The 22,370-nt window shown below is 35.8% G+C and overlaps 2 protein-coding genes across 2 annotated transcripts in view; both read left to right on the top strand.

Annotated features, from left to right (window-relative positions):
- Positions 1–7,105: 7,105 nt before the first annotated feature.
- Positions 7,106–8,203, top strand: LOC120191486 (chromatin structure-remodeling complex protein SYD-like). The gene is made up of 3 exons (XM_039194427.1): positions 7,106–7,312; positions 7,453–7,594; positions 7,817–8,203. Exons 1-3 carry the CDS (start codon positions 7,124–7,126, stop codon positions 7,948–7,950), a joined length of 465 nt encoding a protein of 154 aa, XP_039050358.1. The 5' UTR covers positions 7,106–7,123; the 3' UTR covers positions 7,951–8,203.
- Positions 8,204–9,362: 1,159 nt separating this feature from the next.
- LOC120191484 (chromatin structure-remodeling complex protein SYD-like) overlaps positions 9,363–22,370 on the top strand; it is a 35,869-nt gene continuing 22,861 nt past the window's right edge. The window contains exons 1-14 of the mRNA XM_039194426.1: positions 9,363–9,487; positions 9,590–9,769; positions 9,845–10,026; positions 10,143–10,187; positions 17,147–17,203; positions 17,454–17,529; positions 17,620–17,792; positions 17,891–18,104; positions 18,277–18,402; positions 18,485–18,574; positions 18,787–18,903; positions 19,013–19,093; positions 19,342–19,449; positions 19,789–19,824. Of these exons, the coding sequence (XP_039050357.1) occupies positions 9,629–9,769; positions 9,845–10,026; positions 10,143–10,187; positions 17,147–17,203; positions 17,454–17,529; positions 17,620–17,792; positions 17,891–18,104; positions 18,277–18,402; positions 18,485–18,574; positions 18,787–18,903; positions 19,013–19,093; positions 19,342–19,449; positions 19,789–19,824 (1,446 nt within the window). The 5' untranslated portion in view covers positions 9,363–9,487; positions 9,590–9,628. The remainder of the gene's footprint in view (positions 9,488–9,589; positions 9,770–9,844; positions 10,027–10,142; positions 10,188–17,146; positions 17,204–17,453; positions 17,530–17,619; positions 17,793–17,890; positions 18,105–18,276; positions 18,403–18,484; positions 18,575–18,786; positions 18,904–19,012; positions 19,094–19,341; positions 19,450–19,788; positions 19,825–22,370) is intronic.

Raw genomic sequence — 22,370 nt, 5'->3', positions numbered from 1 at the left:
GGTGCTCAAATTCCTTCATAATAACATCTTTACTTGATTTGGAGTACCAAGAGACATCATCAGTGACGAGGGAACTCACTTTGATAATAAGCTAATTACGAAGGCATTACAAAAATATGGAGTGCGACATAAGATTGTCATGGCATATCACCCACAAACCAATGGGAAAGCTGAAGTATCCAATCGAGAAATCAAGCAAATCTAGAGAATGTGGTGAACTCTAGAAGGAAGGACTGGTCCCCAAAATTGGACGAAGCACTCTGGGCTTATTGAAACGATATTCAAAACACCTCTAGGAACATCGCCTTTCAATATGGTATATGGAAAAGCCTGTCACCTACCTGTGGAGTTAGAACATAAGGCATACTTGGCGATCAATAAGCTGAACTTCGATGCACAATTAGCTGGGGAGCAAAGGTTACTCGATCTGAATGAAATAGAAGAATTTCGAGCACAAGTATATGAAAATGCAAAGCTTTACAAGGAAAAAACCAAGAAGTGACATGACCAATGCTTTTGCCACGACATTTTCATATTGGCCAGCAGGTGCTCTTATTTACTCGAGGCTAAAGCTCTTCCCTGGAAAACTGAAGTCACGATGGTCAGGACCATTTGAAGTACACCATGTTTACCCTCATGGCATTGTGGATATCAAGAATATGGATGATAGATCCGTTTTTAAAGTCAATGGACAACGTCTGAAGGCTTATCAAGAGCTCTTCCCATGCGTGATAAATCTGCATTCTTCTTGCACGATGTCGAAATCTGCTAAGCATCTTGAAGATGTCGTTACATTTTAAATTTACTCCTGTGCATAAATAAATGTTTATTTTGGTACTATTTTTATTCAGTTTCCTTTACCATTTTATTTTTCTTTGCAAGGTTAGGGTCCATCTAGATTTCAACCATACCAACATTAGATTCTAAACACTCCAGCCCCACAAAATTTCAAAAGCGCACAAGTCGCACGACCGCCGCACCACCACCAGCATGAAGTCAAGGTACCTTGCATTTCATAGCATGTAGTTTACTTTTTCCTTAGTTTTTTTAGCATTGAGGACAATTCTTCTCTCAAGTTTGGGGGACGTAGGGTTCTCAAATAATTGCATGGTAGTATTAGTAGAATAAATATGCCATGACATTAGTAAGTGTTAGAATTAGTTTTCTGGAAAAAATTAATGATGCCCGATGATGATAAACACTTGATGGCTAGGATAGAATGTACATGACATTTGAGGATGATAGAACCAACTCTAGGACTTGCTTCTTTGAACCCTTTGAATTCACGATTGTATGTTTTCCATGCTTAAGGAACTTAGAAATTTTTTATAAGAGAATTCTTGAATGTAATGGCATAAAACTTTGAATGATGGAAACCCCACAAAAAAAAGAAAAAAAGAAACAAAAAGAATGAAGTTGTGAATAAATGCTTCGGTATATCTGTAGAGGGACACTCCGCTATGCCATGGCATTACCTGGAAACTACAAATAAATAAATGACAACTATGTTATATGAGTGAATGAAAGCAGTCACGTGATGTCTCTACCTGACTAGCTCGAGGGTGGAAGGTATGCTCCCTTTCACCTAGAGTGTGGGATGGTAGGTGTGATAGGTTGACTCCCCTCATAGCAGAATTAAAGAAAAAAAGAAAAGAAAACAATGTGGGAGTAAAATTTGTAAATGTTGTGGAAACACAAGAAATCTTGCTTAGAAAATTGTTAGGTTTGTTAAGCATGGACTGGATACAAACACGCACACACCCACACAAAGAATCTTTCCCTAGGGGACAGTACTTGATTTCTCAAACTAGTCTAGCATGTTGAAGCCAAATTCTGAGGGCTGAAATTTTACCCATATAACTATTCTACTTTGAACTTGTCATGGTATTTTTATTTTGCTTAATTCTATTCATTGCTTGAGGACAAGTAATAGCTTAAGTTTGGGGTGTGATAACTCCGTAAAAAGGTCACATTTGGGACATTTTCACTTAAGTTATTGACTGTCTAAGAGCGCATTTAGGATCATATAGATGCATTTAGGAGCATTTAGTTGCATGTGGTGAAATTTTGTTTGTCGCGGTATTTTATCTTGTAATCAATGTTGCATTATGGGGAAGGTGATTTATTTAATGACGTGCAGGATTTGGGAGCAAGAATAAGTAGAAGGTAATTGACATGACATGATGAGACTACTGAGAAAAATACGATTGTCGCGACAACTCGGATGGTATTCCTAGGCAGAAAAGATAAAATAATATATTTTTAGTAAGAGCCGGCTGCATTGTCTATGTGTGATTTTTGCAATCAACCATAAAGAAGGGGCCCATTACAACTTATGCACCATCTTTCACATAAAAGGAATGAATTTAGGGTACTAGGGTAGTTTTAATGCAAAACCTAGGTTCATTCTCTCCCTATAAATAGAAGATGAATCCACAATGAAAAAAAGACTTTGAAACTTTTAGACAACCGCTAAGAGCCTAAAAATTCGGAGAAAATGATCTCTTTTTTTTTTGTCAATCATTTTTTCCATGGCATTCCTCCATTGACAAGCTAGAGGGAGTGGTGAACTAGGCATCTGAGAGGAGCTAGATTGCTGGGACAGTTCATGGAGGCCAAAGGAAGCTCCGTAGTGCACGTCGAAGGCGTTTCCTCTTTCCCTTTGCTCTTTGATTTCATATTTTATCTTTTGGGTTGTAAGGAACGATTTAACTTACTTTTTGCTTGCTTATTTCGAACCCCACCATGAACTAATCCTATTTGGTGGGAGTTTATTTTGGATATTTAAGATTTGCTTCAAGGAATGGTTATTTTTCTATGTTGTTATCTGCTTTGCTTATGAAGTTTAATGCCTTAAGGTTTTAGGAGCTATGAGAGTAGTCATTCCTTAGGTGATTACTTAGTGTTCGAGAGAATGTCTAAGTAGCACATCCTTAGTACTCGAGAGAAACTAGGGAGGAACCACATAAGCCAGGGGTTCTAGATAGTAACTAGGCCTAATCCACCTTAGAGATAAGGCTAGGATTTCATTCGACTAAAAGGAGTTGTGCATGAGCGATAGGTTAGATGTTAATGATGCCGTAAAAAGGTATTGCCAAGACATATTATGTTATCTGGACCAATAGGATCCCTGCAGTAGCTAACACCAACCGGTTTTGCCAATGCATCTTTAATCTGTCGAGTCCCTTAACTAGAGATAGCATAGGGCACCCTTAGTAAACTTTGTCGGGCAGATAAGGCATAGAAGTAAGACCATTCTGAGAAGTAGACTTAGATTTTCCTAAGTGACTCCTATCACTCATTCCCATAGTAGCTTGTCGTGTGAGGAGTCTAAAGTCCTTATAAGAAAATCCAGTATTTACAGTTTATTTTGCCTTTACATTTGTTTGCACTTAGCACAATTCAATTTTCCATAACATCTCAATTTACTACCATATTACCATCAGACAATTTCCACAACATCCATTCATTTTGCCACAGCATTTTCATTTGCAAATAACATCACTAACTTTACTTAGGTAACATAGTAAAGTGCTTTGATTGAACTTATCAATTTCCTCCAATCCCCGTGGAGACGATACTCGCTCATCACTGTATTACTTGTTCGAGTGTGTATACTTGCACATATTTCCGCACCATATTTAGTACTCACAAATAGCGGACGCCTTCTCTCTTGATTCTTTCTTAATTCTTTGTAATTCTTGATGGTCAATGGCTTCAGAATTTGTTTATATACACCTTGGATTGATTCTGAACATTGGGGATTATTGGTGAAGTCAATATAGCCGTTATGGTGTGAATACCATTTAAAAAACCTGTTGGGAGCGTAGGGGTATTGGTACATCTTCAAAGGGTATCGGTACACCTAGTGTAAAATTCAAATATTTTCACCGTTATTTGACCGAGTGTATCGTACACCCTAGGGGTATCGACACACTAATTACATTCGATGTTTCTCAGAGCCAATTAATATAAGAGGGGTATCGGTACAGTCGGCTGTGTATCGGTACCCTTATTACATTCAAAATTTAGGGGTATCGATACACCTAGGAGTGTATCGGTACACCCCTACTTAAAATTCATTTTTGGCTCGATTAAGGTTCAAAATACTTTGTAAAATTGTTTCAAAAATATTTTAAGATTAAAACACAATTTTACACTTAAGTAAGGATTAAAACTGACATTTGAAAACTTGGAGTAATGTTTTTGATATTTGAATAATTTAATTGAATATTATTTTTGAAATCGAATATAAAATATTAAAATTCATTTATACTTTATTTGTTATATCGTAACATCAAAATGTTTTCAACAGTCTATTTTCATTCTTACCATAATTTTTGAAATTTTGTCAATCATGTCACCCAAATATTTAAATGCATCCATTCAAGCCACTTGTCGCTAACATTTAGTGGAAGAGTGACGTGACAGTTAATAAAATTAATATAATTACACATTTAATCTTTATTCCTTACACAATCTATCAAATTGGTAATAATTTTATTTAATTCAACATATCTAATCCTCTAATCATATGACGACATGTGTCATGACATCATTGGAGGGATTTTTTAATTTAATTTTTATTTAATTTTAATATTTTTCCAAATTTACTGCACCAACATTAATTCTTAATATAATATTTACAATATTTGTTACTTATCTTATACTATAATGAAGGCTAGAAAAATAAAAACAAAAGTAACAATAAAATAACTCGAACTTTGGTATATTACTAAGGATAGACACGATGCAGGGCATATCATTTCTTTAACCGTCTCGTCCCTAACCCGAAAATATATTATTTATACCCAATCCAGTCCAGTTTGATCCAATTCCAATATATTAATATTTTAAAATAGTTAAAATAATATTTTTACCTTAAACCTGGCCCGATTCAAATATATATAAAAAGATAAACTAATAATTTATATCGGATTGGATTTGGTCAATAATTTTTCACCTTAAACCCGTCCCTATCCCGCCCTGAAGCTATCTATTATTGACGACCCCAGACCCAAATTTCAACAATAAAAAATCGACCCTATTAGTTTGGGTCGGGGCAAAATCCGTCGGCTTCATATTAAATTGTCATCCTTAGGTATTTTTTTTTTGAAATTTTGGGTTTGGGGCGGGGTGGAGCGGGTTATATGATAGATAACTTTGGGCAGGATAGGGTCGGGTTTAAGGTGAAAAATCACCGACCCGACCCAACCTGGTAAAAATTATTAGTTTACTCATTTATATATATATTCGAATCAGGTTAGGTTTAAGGTAAAATATATAAATATAACCATTTAAAATATTTTAAATGATTATCGATATATTACTTTACCTATTTTAAAATATTAATATATTTGAATTGAGTCTGAGAGGGATTGGGTATAAATAATATATTTTCAGGTCGGGGTGGGAAAATATTAATATATTATTTTAGCAACACGAATTTCATTTTAGCAATATAAATTATGAATTATCAACGCGAAAATTCGCAACGCGAATCCTGCTATGTACAGAGATTTCAGAAGTTATCCAAAAGGGACAAAGAAAAACATGAGAAGAGTTTACCACTTTTGTAAGGTTAGTGACCTTCCCATTTTGATTGTCCCAAAAAACCAGACTGTATGGACTCCATGGGCGGGGTGCTTCCATGGCTGCCTCACCTTTAACCTTCAGCTTAAGATAAAACAAAATTTTTTACCACTTTTGTTCATCATAACATCAACTATTTCTTCCTTAATTCCATTAGTATTGTAATAAAAAGAATCTCTTTCTTTGCTCAGACTCAAAGCTTAATTGTTTCCTCAGTTTTCCAGTTTTCTTTGGTTGTCATTTTCCTACTCAAACCGCCTTTTAAGATTTTCCAAGTCTAACATATAATACCCATTCCTTCAAGTTTTATGATTATTCTCTCTCTCTTTTGTCTTCTCTTCTCTTTCTCATTGAAAGCTAAGCTCTCTTCCATACTCTTCTTATGTTTTGCTTTATCCCTTTTGGATAACTTCTGAAATCTCCGTTCATAGCAAGATTCGAGTTGCGAATTCGAAAATCGAGTTGCGAAAATGAAACTCGTGTTTCGAATTTAAAAATCGAGTTGCGAAAAAGAAATTCGTGTTGCAAAAATGTCAAATTCGAGTTGCGAATTCGACTTATGTGTTGCGAATTCCAAATTCGAATTGCGAATTCGGAAACTGTTTTGCGAAATTGGCTTTCGTGTTGCGAATTCGAAACTGAGTTGCGAATTTGTTGGTTATTTTTGCAAATCCAAAAAAGTTGGTTAAAATCGTATATTATAAGACATTTTGTGCCACTCAAGTTATTTTCTCTTACATATATTGAATTAAATAAAATTATTATTGTGTAAGGAATAATGGCTAAATGTGTAATTATACTAATTTTATTAACTGTCATGTCAACTCTTCCATTAAATGTTAACGACAAATGACTTGATTGAATGCATTTAAATAGTTGGGTGACCTAATTTCAAAAATTTCAAAAATGATGATAAGAATGAAAAGAGACAATAGTTAGGTGGTCAATAGTATAATCTACCCAAAAAATTTATGAAAAATAATATAATTAATAATTTATTTTAGATAATTTACGTTTAGATTTTTTAATTAATTTATAATCATATGTTGATTCTTTTATGATTTTAAATTTTTATAAATTAAATTAATAGTGCTCAAGGAACAACAGTTGAAACAGCTTAGAGCCCAGTGCCTTGTTTTTTTAGCTTTCAGATATGTACCGAACTCTTGCAATATATGCTAGAATGCTACCTCTCTAATGGGGGTATAAGTGGTAAGAATCTTTTCATACTCTGTTGTTTTTCTTTTTTGTCTATAATTTGTGTTTTCTACTTGCAGAAATTGCTTGATGCCAAAGAAGTTGCATCTTGAAATTGCACTTGGAAACTTATTTCCCCAAGAAGGTTGCTTTAATCATTTAAATTTGTTTTGCAAATTTCATTTTCAGAAGTCTATGTCATTTACTTGGTAATCATCGGATGGCAATACGGACGACCCTCTCAAAGAATTGAATGACCATAGAGGGAAATCACAAACTTCCAATGAGCCGGGTAACATATCTGAAGCTGCAATGCCATTTGGAAGGATTAATAATGCACCGTCAGGTTCTACATCTACTGGAAGAGGCTGATTCATTGTCAAAAGAAGCAGAAGCATTAAGAGTGGAGGAGAGTAATGGCCCATCTTTTTATCTTTCAGCAATTGTGGACGAAAGGAAACATATTCTAGCTAGAAGGAAGGCAGAGGCTGCAATTCAGAGCCATGAGACAGTGGAACCACAGGTGTATTTGACTAGAGTGCCTGACTCTGCTACTTTATGGGTGGCTTTACTTTTAGTAAATCTGTGGATGACATGGATAATTGCCATCTGCAAATTGGAAAGCCTGATCTAATTTCTTCTGTGATGGTTCCTAATTAGCAGGTGAACCCTGAAATGATGGGCTGGTCTGGAATTGGCGGTCATGATGAGGTTTTCACTTCGAGGGCATCTTTGCCAGCTGCTACAATCCAGCATGATTTGATGCTAGAGAGAAAAGATCCCGATTCTCAGTTTCAAAGTTCTGGTAAAGTTACTGAATCAATTTGTTCCCCCCCCCCCCTTATGGTCACTTAACTTCTTATCGGTTAACTTAGTTGGAACTAGAATGACCATCCCTAAGCCTTTTAGATCAAATGAAATGAATTTTTGGGATGTGGTGATTCTGGTGCAGAGGATCCGAAGTCCAAACTAGGTACAAAGTTCATTCTATTAATCATATGCTAAGAAATGATTTCTGTTTACACAGAGCAAGACGAGGAAGATAACTCTGTATCTACTGATCCTTTACCTTCTCCAAAGCACACTATGTCAGAGAAATGGATTATGGATCTGAAAAAACGGAAGCTATTAGCTGAGCAGAAGTGGGTTCTAAAACGGTAAAAGACAAATCAAAAAATTCAAACTTGTTTCACCCAGCTAAAGGTTTGTTAAAAACTTTATTCTGAAGTTCTTAATTCCTGGTTTAACCTTGTTTTCCCTTCTGATTTGTCTGTAAAGCCATGCTGCAACATTGTTAAGGATACAACTATTATTTGCTCTAATATTTGTGCGCTTCTATTGAAAAGAAAAGGAAATGTGTCCCCTGCTATCAACAAATTTTGTATGAAAAACAGAAGTGGAAGAAAGGTTGTAAAATCAATGAATCTATTGAAAAGAAAAGGAAATGTGTCCCCTGCTATCAACAAATTTTGTATGAAAAACAGAAGTGGAAGAAAGGTTGTAAAATCAATGAAAAAATGAGTGAGTTTGGAGTAGAAAGCTGAAGTTTAATGGGAAAGACCACCAGATACGTTCTATTGTGCTAATAAAACAACTATCCACTTCTAATTTGTTTGCATTTTCTCGCTAACAAAAAAAAGTTTTGTAGATTTCGTTCTTTTTCAAGTATATTTATTTTTTGTGAAAAGCAAGTGAACCATTTTATATTTAGCTTTAGAATTTGGAGTGATGCTGCATCATAGACTGTGATCAAGATTGAAAGGAATTCATCCCTAAAATTCGGTAAAGCCCTCTTATTGTGTAGAAATGGGCGTTTTTAGTAATTAAGCTTGCAATCTTGAGTAAGCAGCTAACTTGGCGGTATAATAACATGTTGGTAAATAAGCCAAATGAGGGCTTTACCCATATTGAGAGGTTTTTCTTTATTACTCGTTGTGAGTCACCCCTCCTTACCCCCAAAATTTATGCAGTTAGTAACTAGTTTTTTTTTATGTATTTCCTGATACCGAATATTTTTGTTAAATTTTATTTATATTCTACCTGTCCAACATATTAGTTGGAACTTATTCCTGTTTAAGAACAAAGTGGTTTTTTCCGTCTTTTACATAACTTCTATCAGCTCCAATCGCATGCGGAGGTAATTTATATGTAAATTTTTTCCCCTTAGGTGGCTTTTGGGAACTTAGATTTCAAAGATGGTGTTAATTGAGTAATAAAATATTTAGAAATGTAACATTGATGATTATTTCTCAAATCATTGGATTTTTGGATTAGATAAATCCAAATTTGTATACTTTTTATCTATATATTATATTGAATCTTGACTATTTATCCATAATATATGAATTTCATTCTTATCATTTACGTAGCAAATGAAATCCAAATCCAAAATTTCAAATTCTTGTTCCCAAACGGAGCATTAAGTTATTATCTTTTTATTTCTTATCTTGTTTTATTGTTGCACGTTGTAGCTTTGGCTGTTTCTTTGATTTTGTTTTGATTTCTCATGACATTTTCTTCTTAAATTTTGACAGTGATTTCCTGAAGGATTTTTTTTCAAACCAATTACAAATGATATGGAACGCCATGGTAGAAGGATAAAACAACTCGAAAAATATGAGCAGAAAATGAAAGAAGAGCGACAAAAGAGAATTCGTGAGAGGCAGAAGGAATTTTTCAGTGAGATAGGAGTTCACAAGTACTTACTGATTTTCTTTCTTACCAATAAATGCCCAAGTCTTCACTGGTTGCTTTGCATAAATCTACATCCTTTCTAACTTCTTGGTAAATTGAAACCCAGGGAAAGGCTGGATGATGTGTTTAAAATTAGGAGAGAACAATGGAAGGCTTCAATAGAAATTTAAAGGAGTTCCATAAAAGAAAGGAGCGTATACATCGGGAGAAGATTGACAGAATTCAGCGTGAGAAGATTAACTTGCTCAAAATCAATGATGTGGAGGGTTATTTGCGAATGGTTCAGGTAATCTTAGGTTTACACCCTCTAGTAGTGTTTCATCTTACATGTTCTTATGAATACTATTCTTGATATTTACAGGATGCTAAATCAGATCGTGTTAAACAACTACTGAAAGAAACTGAGAAATATCTTCAGAAACTTGGATCCAAGTTACAGGATGCAAAGGCTATCGGAGGTCGTTTTGGGAATGATATGGATGAGATGAGAATTGCAAGTGTTTTTGAAAATGATACTACTGTTGAGAATGAAGATGAGGCAAAGGCAAGTTTTTTCTTGTGCATTTTTTTGGAGTTTCTAATCGTCTTTCCTTTCTCACAAGCTTTCGCTCATCCTTTACTTTAATGTTGACTTTTTCTTGTCATCAATCTGATCTGCGGCATTATTTGGAAAGCAATGAAAAGTACTACCTGATGGCTCATAGGTAACGATTTTTCTTTTTTTTTCCTGCTTGATTTTTTAATTGAACTTTGGATGTCTTGGGGTTGTTTTAATTCCGAATTCTTTTCTCAATTAGTATTGAATATTTTTTTATAGGAATTGAAGGTCTCGTTAAAAACCTCCTTCATGATTAAAAGAGCTTATAGATAAACTCCTTAATCAGCGGGAGAAAGAAAAGAGTGCCTTAAGATTTCACTAATCGTTAGAAAATACAAGATACAACCTGAGAGCCACCCCCAATATAAACATAATACCAAAAGAAAATGCAAACAACCCTAAACAACATAGACACAGCCTAATCCATCTTAGCAAAGACATTAGCCTAAAAAACAGACTTTGACTATACTGAAAACCTAAACGTGGCCTGAAAGACGCCACAAAAGAAACAACGATAATAGAAGATAGAATCCAAGTTCTAGCACAAAAGCCAAAAGCTTCCACATGAAAAGAATACAAAACAAAAGCACATAACCGCCTGTCTGCCACTTTAAACTAGTCTTGACAACAGAGACTGTAGTAACCAATTTGTCCATACTGCTACACAGTACCCCATGCTGCCCATGCTCTGCTTTTCTAGCCCATACCCTGTTGTTTTTGCACTAGCACTCCACTAATGCAACACTAACTCTATCATGCTGCAACACAATACAACAATAATAAAGGCCAAATAAACCAACTGACACAATCCATAGTAGCCAAAAACACACACCAAAGCCACGAGCTTCCACACTATAACAGTTGAACAAAACAAACTTTGAAAAAACTGTAATCGCCCTTTTGCCACTAACTGCTCAACTACACATCGAAGACCCTCCGAACCTCCAACTCCATAAACATAAATCATAATCTAGTCCCCTAAAAACTATTCAGAACTTAATGATTCTGTCAATACATCCAGTGATATAATGTTTCGTAATAAAAACCACTTGTGAGCCATCAGACTCTAAACCCAAATCATTCTTGTTCTTTAAGGAATCTGCCGCTTTCTTCTTTTGAGTCCACCACTTTGCTCGAAAATCAAAATCATATAAGGATCTACCTTCAAGTTCGGGCCATTCTTCGTCTCGTTGCACCTTACTCTGGTATTTCTTGCTACGGCAGTCTCGGAGAGAGCTGAAATTTTTTTCCCCTTCTTTGCTCTCCGGTTCTGCCTTGGCTCACCCTTTGAATTTTTGAATGCACAATAATTTGTGAGGCCCACATTATTCACATCCTCCACCACCTTTGACTTTACCCGACCATCCATCATGGGGAAATCTATAAAATAAGCCTTTTTTTATAGGAATAGGAGGTCTCGTTAAAAACCTCCCTCATCGTTGCCTCTTAAAAGAGACAACTAACTGAAGGAGGAAAAGAGTATCTCAGTTTTATTAATACCCCGAAATTACATAAGATACACTTTACACTATAAAACACCTAACAAGACATAACATAACATCAGTACACCAATAAACGTTCAACCAATCCCCTCCTTAGCTAGCTTATCCGCCTCCCAATTACAACTCCTAGGGATCCATCTAACCATAATGTCCTTAGAAAAAACTAGGGCACCAATTTCCCCAACCAGAGATCTGAAAAAAGAAGGGGCAGAAACAGGCCGTAAAATCCATTCCACTACCGTTGAACAATCACTCTCTAACACTAATCTTCCTTTCTCCGCCCATTGGGAGTAAAAAAAAAAATCAATTCCCTCTTTAATAGCTTTCAACTCGACAAACATCGGCGGACCAAGTCCCACAACAATAGAAAAGGAGATAAGATTAGAGCCATTCGAGTCTTTCAAAATACCTCATATTCCTCCTTGTAGACCATCAGACCTTACCGCCCCATCCATATTAAACTTAAAAAAGTCAGGTGGAGAAGGATACCAGCACATATCCTTCTTCATCTTTGGAGGGAAATTACAATACTATCAGCAAGCCTTGGATCCCCTACCAAAATATCGACCTGAATATTTGCCTTTGGATATTTTGCTAAAAACCAATTCGCCAGCCTGAATCTGGAAATGAAGAACAGTAAAGCCATGTCAATTTTACCATTTTCGAACACCACAGAATTTCTAGCTTTCCATATAGACCAGTAAACAACACCGGGGATAAACTTCCAAATAGAAGAAGATGCCATAAGATGAGACCAAGAACAAAGTAAGGACTGAGGATCGTTAGGCAGAACTGTAACTACATCCCATAATCTTAAGAACCTATTTCACAACTCCCCTACAACCGAACACAAGATAAAAAGATGTTGAGTTGTTTTTTCATCCTTAAGACATAAAGGGCAAAAGACATTTTCCAATGGCAACCCTCATTTTTTCAGCTCCACTCTAACAACCACTTTAAGGTGAGATAGCTGCCATAAAAAGGTTTGAACTCTGGGAGGAACCAAACCAGACCACACCCATTTGCTCCACTGAAAATTCCCGCTGTATCTGCCAGAAATAGACAATTTGCAGGCCTTAAGCGAGAACAAACCATCACCTTTTCCAGACCATGCCAAAAAATCATCAACTGAATCAATCAAACCAATAATATCAATCAATAACATCAAAGAAATACACTGATCTAGTTCCCAGTCACATAAATTGCTCTTTAATTGAATGTTCCAAACCCATCCACTATATTCAAAACAACCAGATTCAGCAACTTTCCCCCCTTTATTAATAGAGAGAGCAAAGATCCTTAGGAATTGAACTTTTAGAGTTGAATTATTAACCCAGACATCATTCCAAAAAGAAATAGATCTACCATTCCCCACTTGCATCTTCGAATTTAACCTCAAACAATCTTGAACATCATCATTCTTCTCATAGTTATTCCTAATTCCTTTCCAAATCCAAGAATCATGAGAAGAAACTACCGTACTTATGGATAGAGATAAGTTGTTGCTATTGTGTTTGCAGCAAAGCAAATTCTTCCATAGAGAATCCTTCTCATTAGCAAACTTCCAAACCCACTTCCCAAGTAGCACACGATTGATCAAATTCAAGTCCAAAACACCCAAACCCCCTCAAACGGTTGACACACCAAATTCCAATTAACACAATGAATCTGATTTCTTGTTGGACCTTCCCCCCAAAGGAATCTAGCCATTATATAATTCAACTTTTGATTTACCTTAGGAGGAATTTTGAAAATGGACATGAAAAAAATCAGCAATGAAGACAACACCGATTTCACTAACACCATTCTCCCGGCCAACGATAATGTTGTAGCTTTCCAACTTGCTAATTTGGTAGAAAACTTCCGGATCACCGGCTCCCACAGCAGCTCAGAATTCTTGGTTGTACCAATCGGTAACCAAGATATGTCATAGGTAAAACACCCACCCCACAACCTATCATAGAAGCCCATTCTTTTAAAAGATCCTCTTCCAAATGAACACCATACAACTTACTCTTGGATAAGTTAAGATTTAGCCCTGACATTAGACTAAAGATCCTCAACACTCTCCTAATATTTAGAATCTGAGTAGGAGAATCCCTGTAAAAAATAATTAAGTCGTCTGCAAATTGCAAATGGGTCAGAATGAAGAGATTATCCTCCCTACCAATCCTAAACCCTTCGAACAGTCCACTGTCAGTAGCCTTAACAAACATAAGGTTCAGTAGTTCCCTGACTATATTAAACAACAAAGGAGACAAACTGCAACCTTGTCTTAACTCTTTGCCCATCATAAATTCCTCAGTAGGAGAGCCATTAACAAGAACCGAAATAGAAGTAGAAGAAATACAAAGTTCAATCCATGAAATCCACTTATCTCCAAAGTCATATCTTTCAATAACCTCAATAAAATCAGCCATTCCACCGAATCATAAGCACGCCGAAAATCGACCTTAAAGACCACGCCTTTCCTCCCCTTTTTTCTCCAATAATCAATAGCTTCATTGGCTAAGAAAGCACATTCGTGCAACTGCCTACCCGGGATAAATGCAAACTGGGAAGGGCTTATAATATCTTTAATAACAGACACAAGCCTTCTAGACAGTACTTTGGAAATAATTTTATACAAACTGCCAACTAGGCTAATTGGTCTATAGTCTTTAATGCCTTCCAGATTTCTGATCTTAGGAATCAGAGCTATAAAAGCATGGTTTACCCCATGCTCCCAATTTCTTCCATTGTAAAAATCTTCAACAATTTCATAATAAAAACCTTCAGGTTTGGCCAGAATTTCTTAAAGAAACCCATCGTGAAACCATCAGGACCTAGCACTTTGGAACTGTCCGATTGAGAAACTGCCTCCCACACTTCTTGCTCAGAAAAATTCCTTTCAAGAACCTTCACTTGCTCGAAATTCAGTTTAGCAAAATTGAGATCAATATCCTCCACCTCAAGAGTAGATTTCGAATAGTAGACAGCCTTGAAATAGTAAAAAATAACACCTCTCAACTGCTCAGGGTCTGAAATAACCTCACCACCCACCCTCAATGCTGAAATGGAATTAATTCTGCTTCTATTAAAGGCACATAGATGGAAAAACTTGGTGTTTCTATCCCCCTCAGTGTTCCACTTCAATCTAGACTTCTGCAACCAAATACTCTCCTCCTTCCTATGCAAATTCCACAATTCCTTCCTCGAAAAATCAAGCAGCTCCCTTTCTTGAGCAGAGATCCCCCCACTCTGAAACTTCAACTCCAGTCCGTTTATCTTAGATTCCAAATCTGAAATTGCTAACGAAAACCCCCTCTGATTAATCCTTGGTCAATTCCTGATAGCCAGCTTAGTTCCTTTAAGAAGAGAGAATAGACCCCTACACCCGATGTCATTCCTCAAATTAGCAATTGAATTTTCAATTACCCCAGCAAACCCCTCATCCTCTAGTAAATAGTTAAAAAAACGAAACGGCTTAGGACCCCAATTAAAACTTTCATCAGCTAACATGACTGGATTATGATCCGAAATGGATTTGGGTAGTATTTTCTGGATCATATTAGGGAGATGATTTAAAAAGGAACAAAAAATCAGAAATCTGTCCAGCCTAACCCAAGTGGGGGACTCTCTAAAATTATACCAAGTGAACCTCCCCCTACTAATGGTAAGTCCATCAGGTTATAAAATTGAACAAAAGATCTAAACAGGACCATGGAATGCCAGTTATATGTGAAACCACATTTCTCATCAAGGACGAGATAAGCATTACCCAAGCAGACATGCACAGTCAAACTACTCACAAAACACATGAACTCCCTGAAAAACTCCTCTTTGTCAGCCTCTACTGATGGACCATACACATTAATGATAACACAATCAAAATTGCTCTTTTTAAAATTCCCTAAAATAGTCAAAAATATTCTCTCCTTATGTTCTGTACTGACCTCAAAAACATCCTCATTCCACAAGCACAACAAGTCACCTGCAGAACCATCAGCTGGAGAGAAACTAATGCCTCGCAGAAAATTAGCCCCAAGCTTTCTCCTCAATCCACTTCGGCAAACATACATTTTAGTTTCTTGTAATAACAAAACTGACGGTTTTTCACTAATAACCAACCTTACCACCGCTTTAATTTTTTTTTTCTTCCCAAGCCCCCTAACATTCCAGGTAATAAAATAATCCTTAATACCCTCAAAAGCCTCTCTCTCCGCATAGTCCAGCACTTCCTCGTGTTGCTCCACTTCCTCACAATTCATTTGTACCATCCCCTGACCAGCAACCACATTCCTCAAACCCATAATTAATTCCTCCCCTATATTCCTATTCTCCTCATCTTCACCCTACAGGTTGCTGCCTCTAAATCTGTTCCCCAAACAACATAAAAGACTATCTTCTTTCTCAAAAAACCGCTCGGAAGTCTTCTCCACCAGTGAGTCCACGCTTCTTCCTGCTTCCTCAGCACACTTCTCCATCGCGGAAGGCAAAACTGGCTAGTCACTAACAAGTTCCCCCACCGTGGATAACGGGTAGGCAAATCCCTTATCCATCAAGGACGAATCTACCCAGACAGATTCTGGGTTGAAACAAGGTTCAAACTCAGAAACATAAACTGTATAGATCCATTCCCCGACTTTCAAATCTAAGTATTCTACCACTCGAGCTTGACATTTCGTAGTTATCTAAAACATTGCCCTATCAAACGAGCCTGGATATAATGTCCCTTCCTCAATGGAGATAAGATCTCCCTATTTGTCTGCAATGTTTTTGAAGGTGGAATGACTCCACACCAATGGTGGGATCCCTATGCACGAAAGCCATGCCCGACGGCTGCTGCATTGGAAATTTTCCGACCACACTTCCACTTTGTCAAAGCAATTTTTTAATGCCCCAATATGATTATTAAGAGCATAATCCCTACTCTATTCATCTTCGAAAATGATTAAAATTGTTAAACCACTTAACCTCATAATTTTTAGACCTAAAATGCCTTCTTTTTGCATAAGAGCAACCAACTCTTTCATTTTTGAAAATTTTCTGCACCGACCTACCAAGCTATTTCTGAGAGTGAAGAGCTTGTCCTCATCAACAACACCGACAATGGGAGCCTCTGAATGCTTATGAGCCTCAGCTAGTTTTGGGCCAGCAAACTTCTTTCTCCAGAAAGCTTCACGAGGTTGAAATCTCGCCATGAAAACTCTAACTATATTACCTTGAATCCTAGATCTATCAACACAGTTGACAACCTTCCTCGCGTCCTCCAATCTGGTGAAACGAACAAAACCAAACCTACTTCCTCCCTTGCTTCTTTTGTTAGGGATGAAAGAATCAACCACTTCACCATATCTATCAAAAAATTGCTAAAGACCTTGATGATGAAGAAACTCTGGAATATTAAAGATGATCACCGTAACACAACTTTTCCCAACAGATCTAATCACCTTACTCGCCATAAGTAATAGTGTATGAGATTTACAAAGAAAGGATTTTTGAAATCGCCTAACCTAGTATTGAATATTTGAATTACTTGTAATAGCTAAAAGTTTCACAGCTAAAACTTATTTTTTTGCAGCATAAAAGAAAACATCAATGAGCAACAAACTCTTCTTAAGGGTGGAAAATTACGAGAGTGAGTACAATATGCACTTTACCAACACATACATACATACATATACATATATATATATACATACATACATATATATATATATATATACATACATACATACATATATATATATATATATATATATATATATATATTTATATATATATATATATATATATATATGGAGAGAGAGGGGGGAAGGTCTGACATAGGGGGTGCAGTGTTCATTCTCTTGCATGATGTTTCTTGAAATTGTACTTTTGATGTGTAGGTACCAGATGAATGGCCTTAGATGGCTGGTTTCACTATACAATAATCATCTTAATGGCCTTGGGAAGACTGTTCAGGTATTGGTGGTTCTGTATCTTCTTTTGTTTGCAGTCTATTTTATAATTTGTTGTAAAATATTTTCATTTATAATGTTATATACTTTGTAGGTTATTTCTCTTATTTGTTACCTAATGGAAACCAAAAATAATAGAGGACCATTTTTAGTGGTTGTACCATCTTCTGTTTTGCCTGGATGGGTGTCGGAAATCAATTTCTGGGCACCTGACTTACACAAAATTGTATATTCTGGTACCCCGGAGGAGAGACGTAGATTATTCAAGTAATGAGATTCAAACCATGAATAAGAACCTTTCTTATCCTATACTTTTTGTTGTTTAAAAAATATGTAAGCCTGATTATTATTTGTTTCTGGTGCAGGGAGATGATTGTACATCAGAAATTTAACATTCTCCTGACAACATATGAGTATCTAATGAACAAGCATGATAGACCAAAACTTAGCAAAATTCACTGGCACTATATTATAATTGATGAAGGTCATCGGATAAAAAATGCTTCTTGCAAGTTGAATGCAGAATTAGAGCACTATCAGAGCTCTCATAGATTGCTGTTAACTGGAACACCATTACAGGTTACAGATAATTTTATTTGGATGTCTGTTAAATACGGTTTCATTTAACATTTGTTATGGATGCTTGCTGCCATTTCGTTGTTGGTGAGCCAGCTGTATTTCCTGCTGCTTCTTTTTGAGTTATTGTGTTGATTCAGTGTAATACTAATTTTTAACTTATCTTCTTATGTAGAACAATCTCGAGGAGTTGTGGGCACTACTGAATTTCTTATTGCCTAATATATTTAATTCATCAGAAGATTTTTCACAGTGGTTCAATAAACCATTTGAGAGTAATGGAGATAATTCTGCTGATGAAGTACTGAACTTCTACCATCTACCTATTGGAGTGTTTCACTCTATTATCTAAATTATGTGCTTATGCTAATTATTTTGACTAGGCCTTACTATCCGAGGAGGAAAATTTGTTGATCATAAACCGTCTTCATCAAGTTCTTCGACCCTTTGTACTTCGAAGGCTGAAGCATAAGGTTTTGTATTTACATGGATTGTGTTAGGGATCACTTTTTCTTTATTGACTACTGATTGTTCTGCTGTTTTTATTTTGGCTCATCATACGCTAATGCATGACTTAGCACTCATGAGATATTGAGTGGCACAATGTTTTGAAGTCCTTGTTTTGTGTGGTATTAAGATCCTCAGAGAATTCTAGTTTGGTAATTGTATTGCATCTCTTTTGTAGGTTGAAAATGAACTTCCTGAGAAGATCGAAAGACTTGTAAGATGCGAGGCTTCTGCTTATCAAAAACTTTTGACGAAGAGGGTTGAAGAAAATCTTGGTGCAATAGGAAATTCAAAGGTTCTTTTATGATATTGATCCTTATTTATAGACATGTAAAGATGAACTCTAAACATGCCACTATTTTAGATATTTACGGTTGTTTATTCTGATCTTTCTCCTTTCACAGGCTCGATCGGTGCACAACTCTGTTATGGAGCTTCGTAATATATGCAATCACCCATACCTGAGCCAGCTTCACGTGGAGGAGGCATGTCTCCTTTCCCTGTTTACTAATATGCTTAGTTTTCTTCAAACTTCTGGAAGATAAATGATTAGAAAGTATAGGATGGTCTCTTTTCTATAGCGTCCTTTAATCTTTTATCTTTATGTAATAATCGTGGAATAAATCAGTAGTGTTTTATTATTTTCTTGTAGCAAACTAGGGGTATCCTTAGTTGACTGGTACAAATTTTGCCTCGACTGGTACGTACCTAACTTTTGGATCAATTATTGTAGGTTGATAGTTTAATACCACAACATTATTTGCCCCCAATTATTAGGTTTTGTGGCAAGCTTGAGATGTTGGATCGATTACTCCCTAAGTTGAAGGCAACTGATCATCGGGTAGGCAAATCTTCTTATGTGGTTATTTAAGACCTAATAATTTCTAGAAGCTGCGTTTGGATGCGTTGTGGTACCTTAATTGTTTGTTTGCATAACAGATCCTATTGCTGAATTGTATTATTCGTAATCTTGTTCCATTGGTTTATTTTGCATTTCTCTTTTAAGCACTCTTTTTAATTTTGCTGGAATGCATAAGATGCAGTTTTTACAGGATCATCTGTGATTTGCCTTGCAAGAACCTTCACATTCTTCCTTCTTTGGTTAATGCTTGTAAATATTATAATTTTATTTTGTGGATAAATTAATGAGAGGTTCACCCTCTCAATTTCAAATTTGTAGATTATTTTCTTTTCCACGATGACTAGGCTACTTGATGTGATGGAAGACTACTGTAGACACCCATTTTTTTAAAAGATAGAACTAGCAAGAGTTCATCTCCTAGGAGGACCCTTCCACCACCATATCTTTTAAAGCAACAACCACACCAACAAACGTGCAACAACCGAAGTAGGAGTCTAATTGCATTAGGATTCTATTGTTAACAGAATTCTAAAAATAGTTAGTTTTTTTCACTATAAATACATGTAATCCTCTCCATTTGTAACACACGATTTACATACAAAAATACAGAGGAAAGAACGAAAAAATATAAAGGCAAAGTTATTGTAAACGATTCGAAAAAGAAATAAAAGGTAGCATCTTTTTTACCTTGATTCGTTCATTTTTCTCACGTGCGTGTTTTTTTTCTTGAGATTTGGTTCGAATAACCCAAAACATAGGTTGCGCCGATAACCAAAAAGGGGTGGGGTTTCGAAGTTTCGAACCTAGATCTACCCCCGAGGCGTGTTCATGTTTTTAAATATTTAATTCTCTCCCTAAATCAATTTTTTTTGCTTCAAAATTTGCCCATCGATTTGTTTTTTCCTTTTGATTTGGTCCCTTAAATTTACGTTTTAATTATTATTATTTTATTTATTTAACTTTATTTATATGCACATTTCTCTTATTACTCATTTTATATGTTTTATTAATTTATATATATATTTACTATTTTTTTATGTTTTTATTTATTATATATATATATATATATATATATTAGTTTTACTTTTTTTTATTATTTTATTTATTTGTTTTATTTATATATCTTTTTCTTCTTTTTCTTTATTTTTTATATATATTTTTATTTATTTTACTTACTATTTTATCTTTGCTTTCTTTATCTTATATTTTATTTAATTTATTTTTTCTTCATTTTAATTTAATTAATTAATTAATTATTACCTTTTTATCTAACATGGTTTTTTGACCTTCTTAAGGGCACGCCTTTAAAACTAATTAAGATAAGTAATTGAGATCGTATTTTTACCTTTTAATTTTAAATTACAATTTTCTTAATTTAAGACAACTGGAAATTGCGTAGTACCGAAAGGGCAGTTCAAGGGTGCTAACCCTTCCTTGACTGCCACTGACTCCCGAATCCGCCACATCTTTGGAAAGACGTAGATCAGGTAAGAAATAGGGTATCCGATCAACCCATTTGTTTTAAAATAAATGATCGGTGGCGACTCCAATTCATTAATCCAAGTCAAAGTCCAATTTCGGGCCCAACCGAAAGACAGTTACGACAGCTTGGCGACTCCGCTGGGGACATGTAAGGGAGTTAGGCTAAGGTAATTTCCAGTTATATTTTTAACAAAAAGGGTAAGTTTAAATTGTAAGGTAACATTTCGATCCTTATTGCTTACTTTTGATTATATTTTCGAGTAAATAGTTGTACTAACCGTTTTTAATGATTTCAGCCCTTCAAAGCTTGTTTTTCACTTAAGGCACTAAACTCGAGCTCCGAACCCTATTTAAGTGGGGATGAAAGCGACTCCTTCGTGTGAATTTATTCACCGCACATGCCTAGAAAGTAGCCTTCGGGATTCATATATCTTATGTCTTCGTGTGAATTTATTCACCGTATAGACATAAGGGAATGTTTCCTCTCGAGTTTAACTTAGTGCACACAAGCTTGTAATAGGCTTATGACTAAGAGTCTGGCAAGCCCAAGGTGGCATCAGCAAGGAGAACTCAGGTACCTTCTTTAGAACCTGAACCGGGAAACTACAAGGAGTTAGAGCCCACCCCAAAACTTCATTTCAAGCCATAGGTTGTCTTGAGTTATTTCATGCTTTACTTTCTGTTCAAAGCATGCGAACTAGAAATTTATGCGGTTAAGACTTGTTCAAAATCAACATGCGGGATAGAGATCATGTCTGGGTAGGAATAATAAAACATATGGGGTAGATATCATGTGGGGTAGGATTTTTCGTTTTTATTATTGTTTTGATTTACCTCACTAACTCTATTTTTCTTTTTTTCTCTTTTATTTTGTTTTCATCATTTGCATCATTTAAAAGAGGTGTTGATCCACCAAAAAAATGTTTGTTAAAACATGAATAATCTGCATTAATGGAAAAAGGGTTGTAATACAAGAGGTGAAAAACACGGGGGTCCGACTATGGTCAGAAAAGACTCAGAAAGAAAATAAGGAAAATCTGGATGACAACTATGTGTCACATTCGATCAAGAAGACATGGTGCCCACAATCAAATAGATCAAAAGTCAACTTTTCAAAAATGGGTTGACAAAGGTGGCAGGGGCAAGACGAGAAAAAGGTTACTAACCTCGAGAGTCCCTTCAAAGACAACAAGAACAAGATGACAAAACGATAGCTGAATTGGAAGCCATTGTCAACAAATTCAATGAACTTCAGATAATCCCTTTGATGGAGGATTTTAATGATGTTTCCGTTATAGAACAGGTTCATCAAAGGATGAAAGACAGAGATGCAGTCATTCGATACTTCTGGGAACAAGTACAAAAAACAGCTCGTCACTTGTACGATTTAGCTAGAGAAGCCAGAGCGGTTCGGCAGG

This window comes from Hibiscus syriacus, unplaced genomic scaffold, assembly GCF_006381635.1.
Source record: "Hibiscus syriacus cultivar Baekdansim isolate YM2019G1 unplaced genomic scaffold, ASM638163v2 tig00116970_pilon, whole genome shotgun sequence".
Lineage (NCBI taxonomy): Eukaryota > Viridiplantae > Streptophyta > Magnoliopsida > Malvales > Malvaceae > Hibiscus > Hibiscus syriacus.
This window is presented reverse-complemented; position numbering and strand designations above follow the sequence as displayed.

What these genes read in the sequence shown, in the direction of transcription:
- LOC120191486 (XM_039194427.1), top strand. Translation starts at nt 7,124, where the DNA reads ATGCACCGTCAGGTTCTACATCTACTGGAAGAGGCTGATTCATTGTCA. An exon ending in ATGAGACAGTGGAACCACAG is followed by an intron (nt 7,313 to 7,452) that starts GTGTATTTGACT and finishes CCTAATTAGCAG; the next exon opens with GTGAACCCTGAAATGATGGG. An exon ending in TTCTCAGTTTCAAAGTTCTG is followed by an intron (nt 7,595 to 7,816) that starts GTAAAGTTACTG and finishes CTGTTTACACAG; the next exon opens with AGCAAGACGAGGAAGATAAC.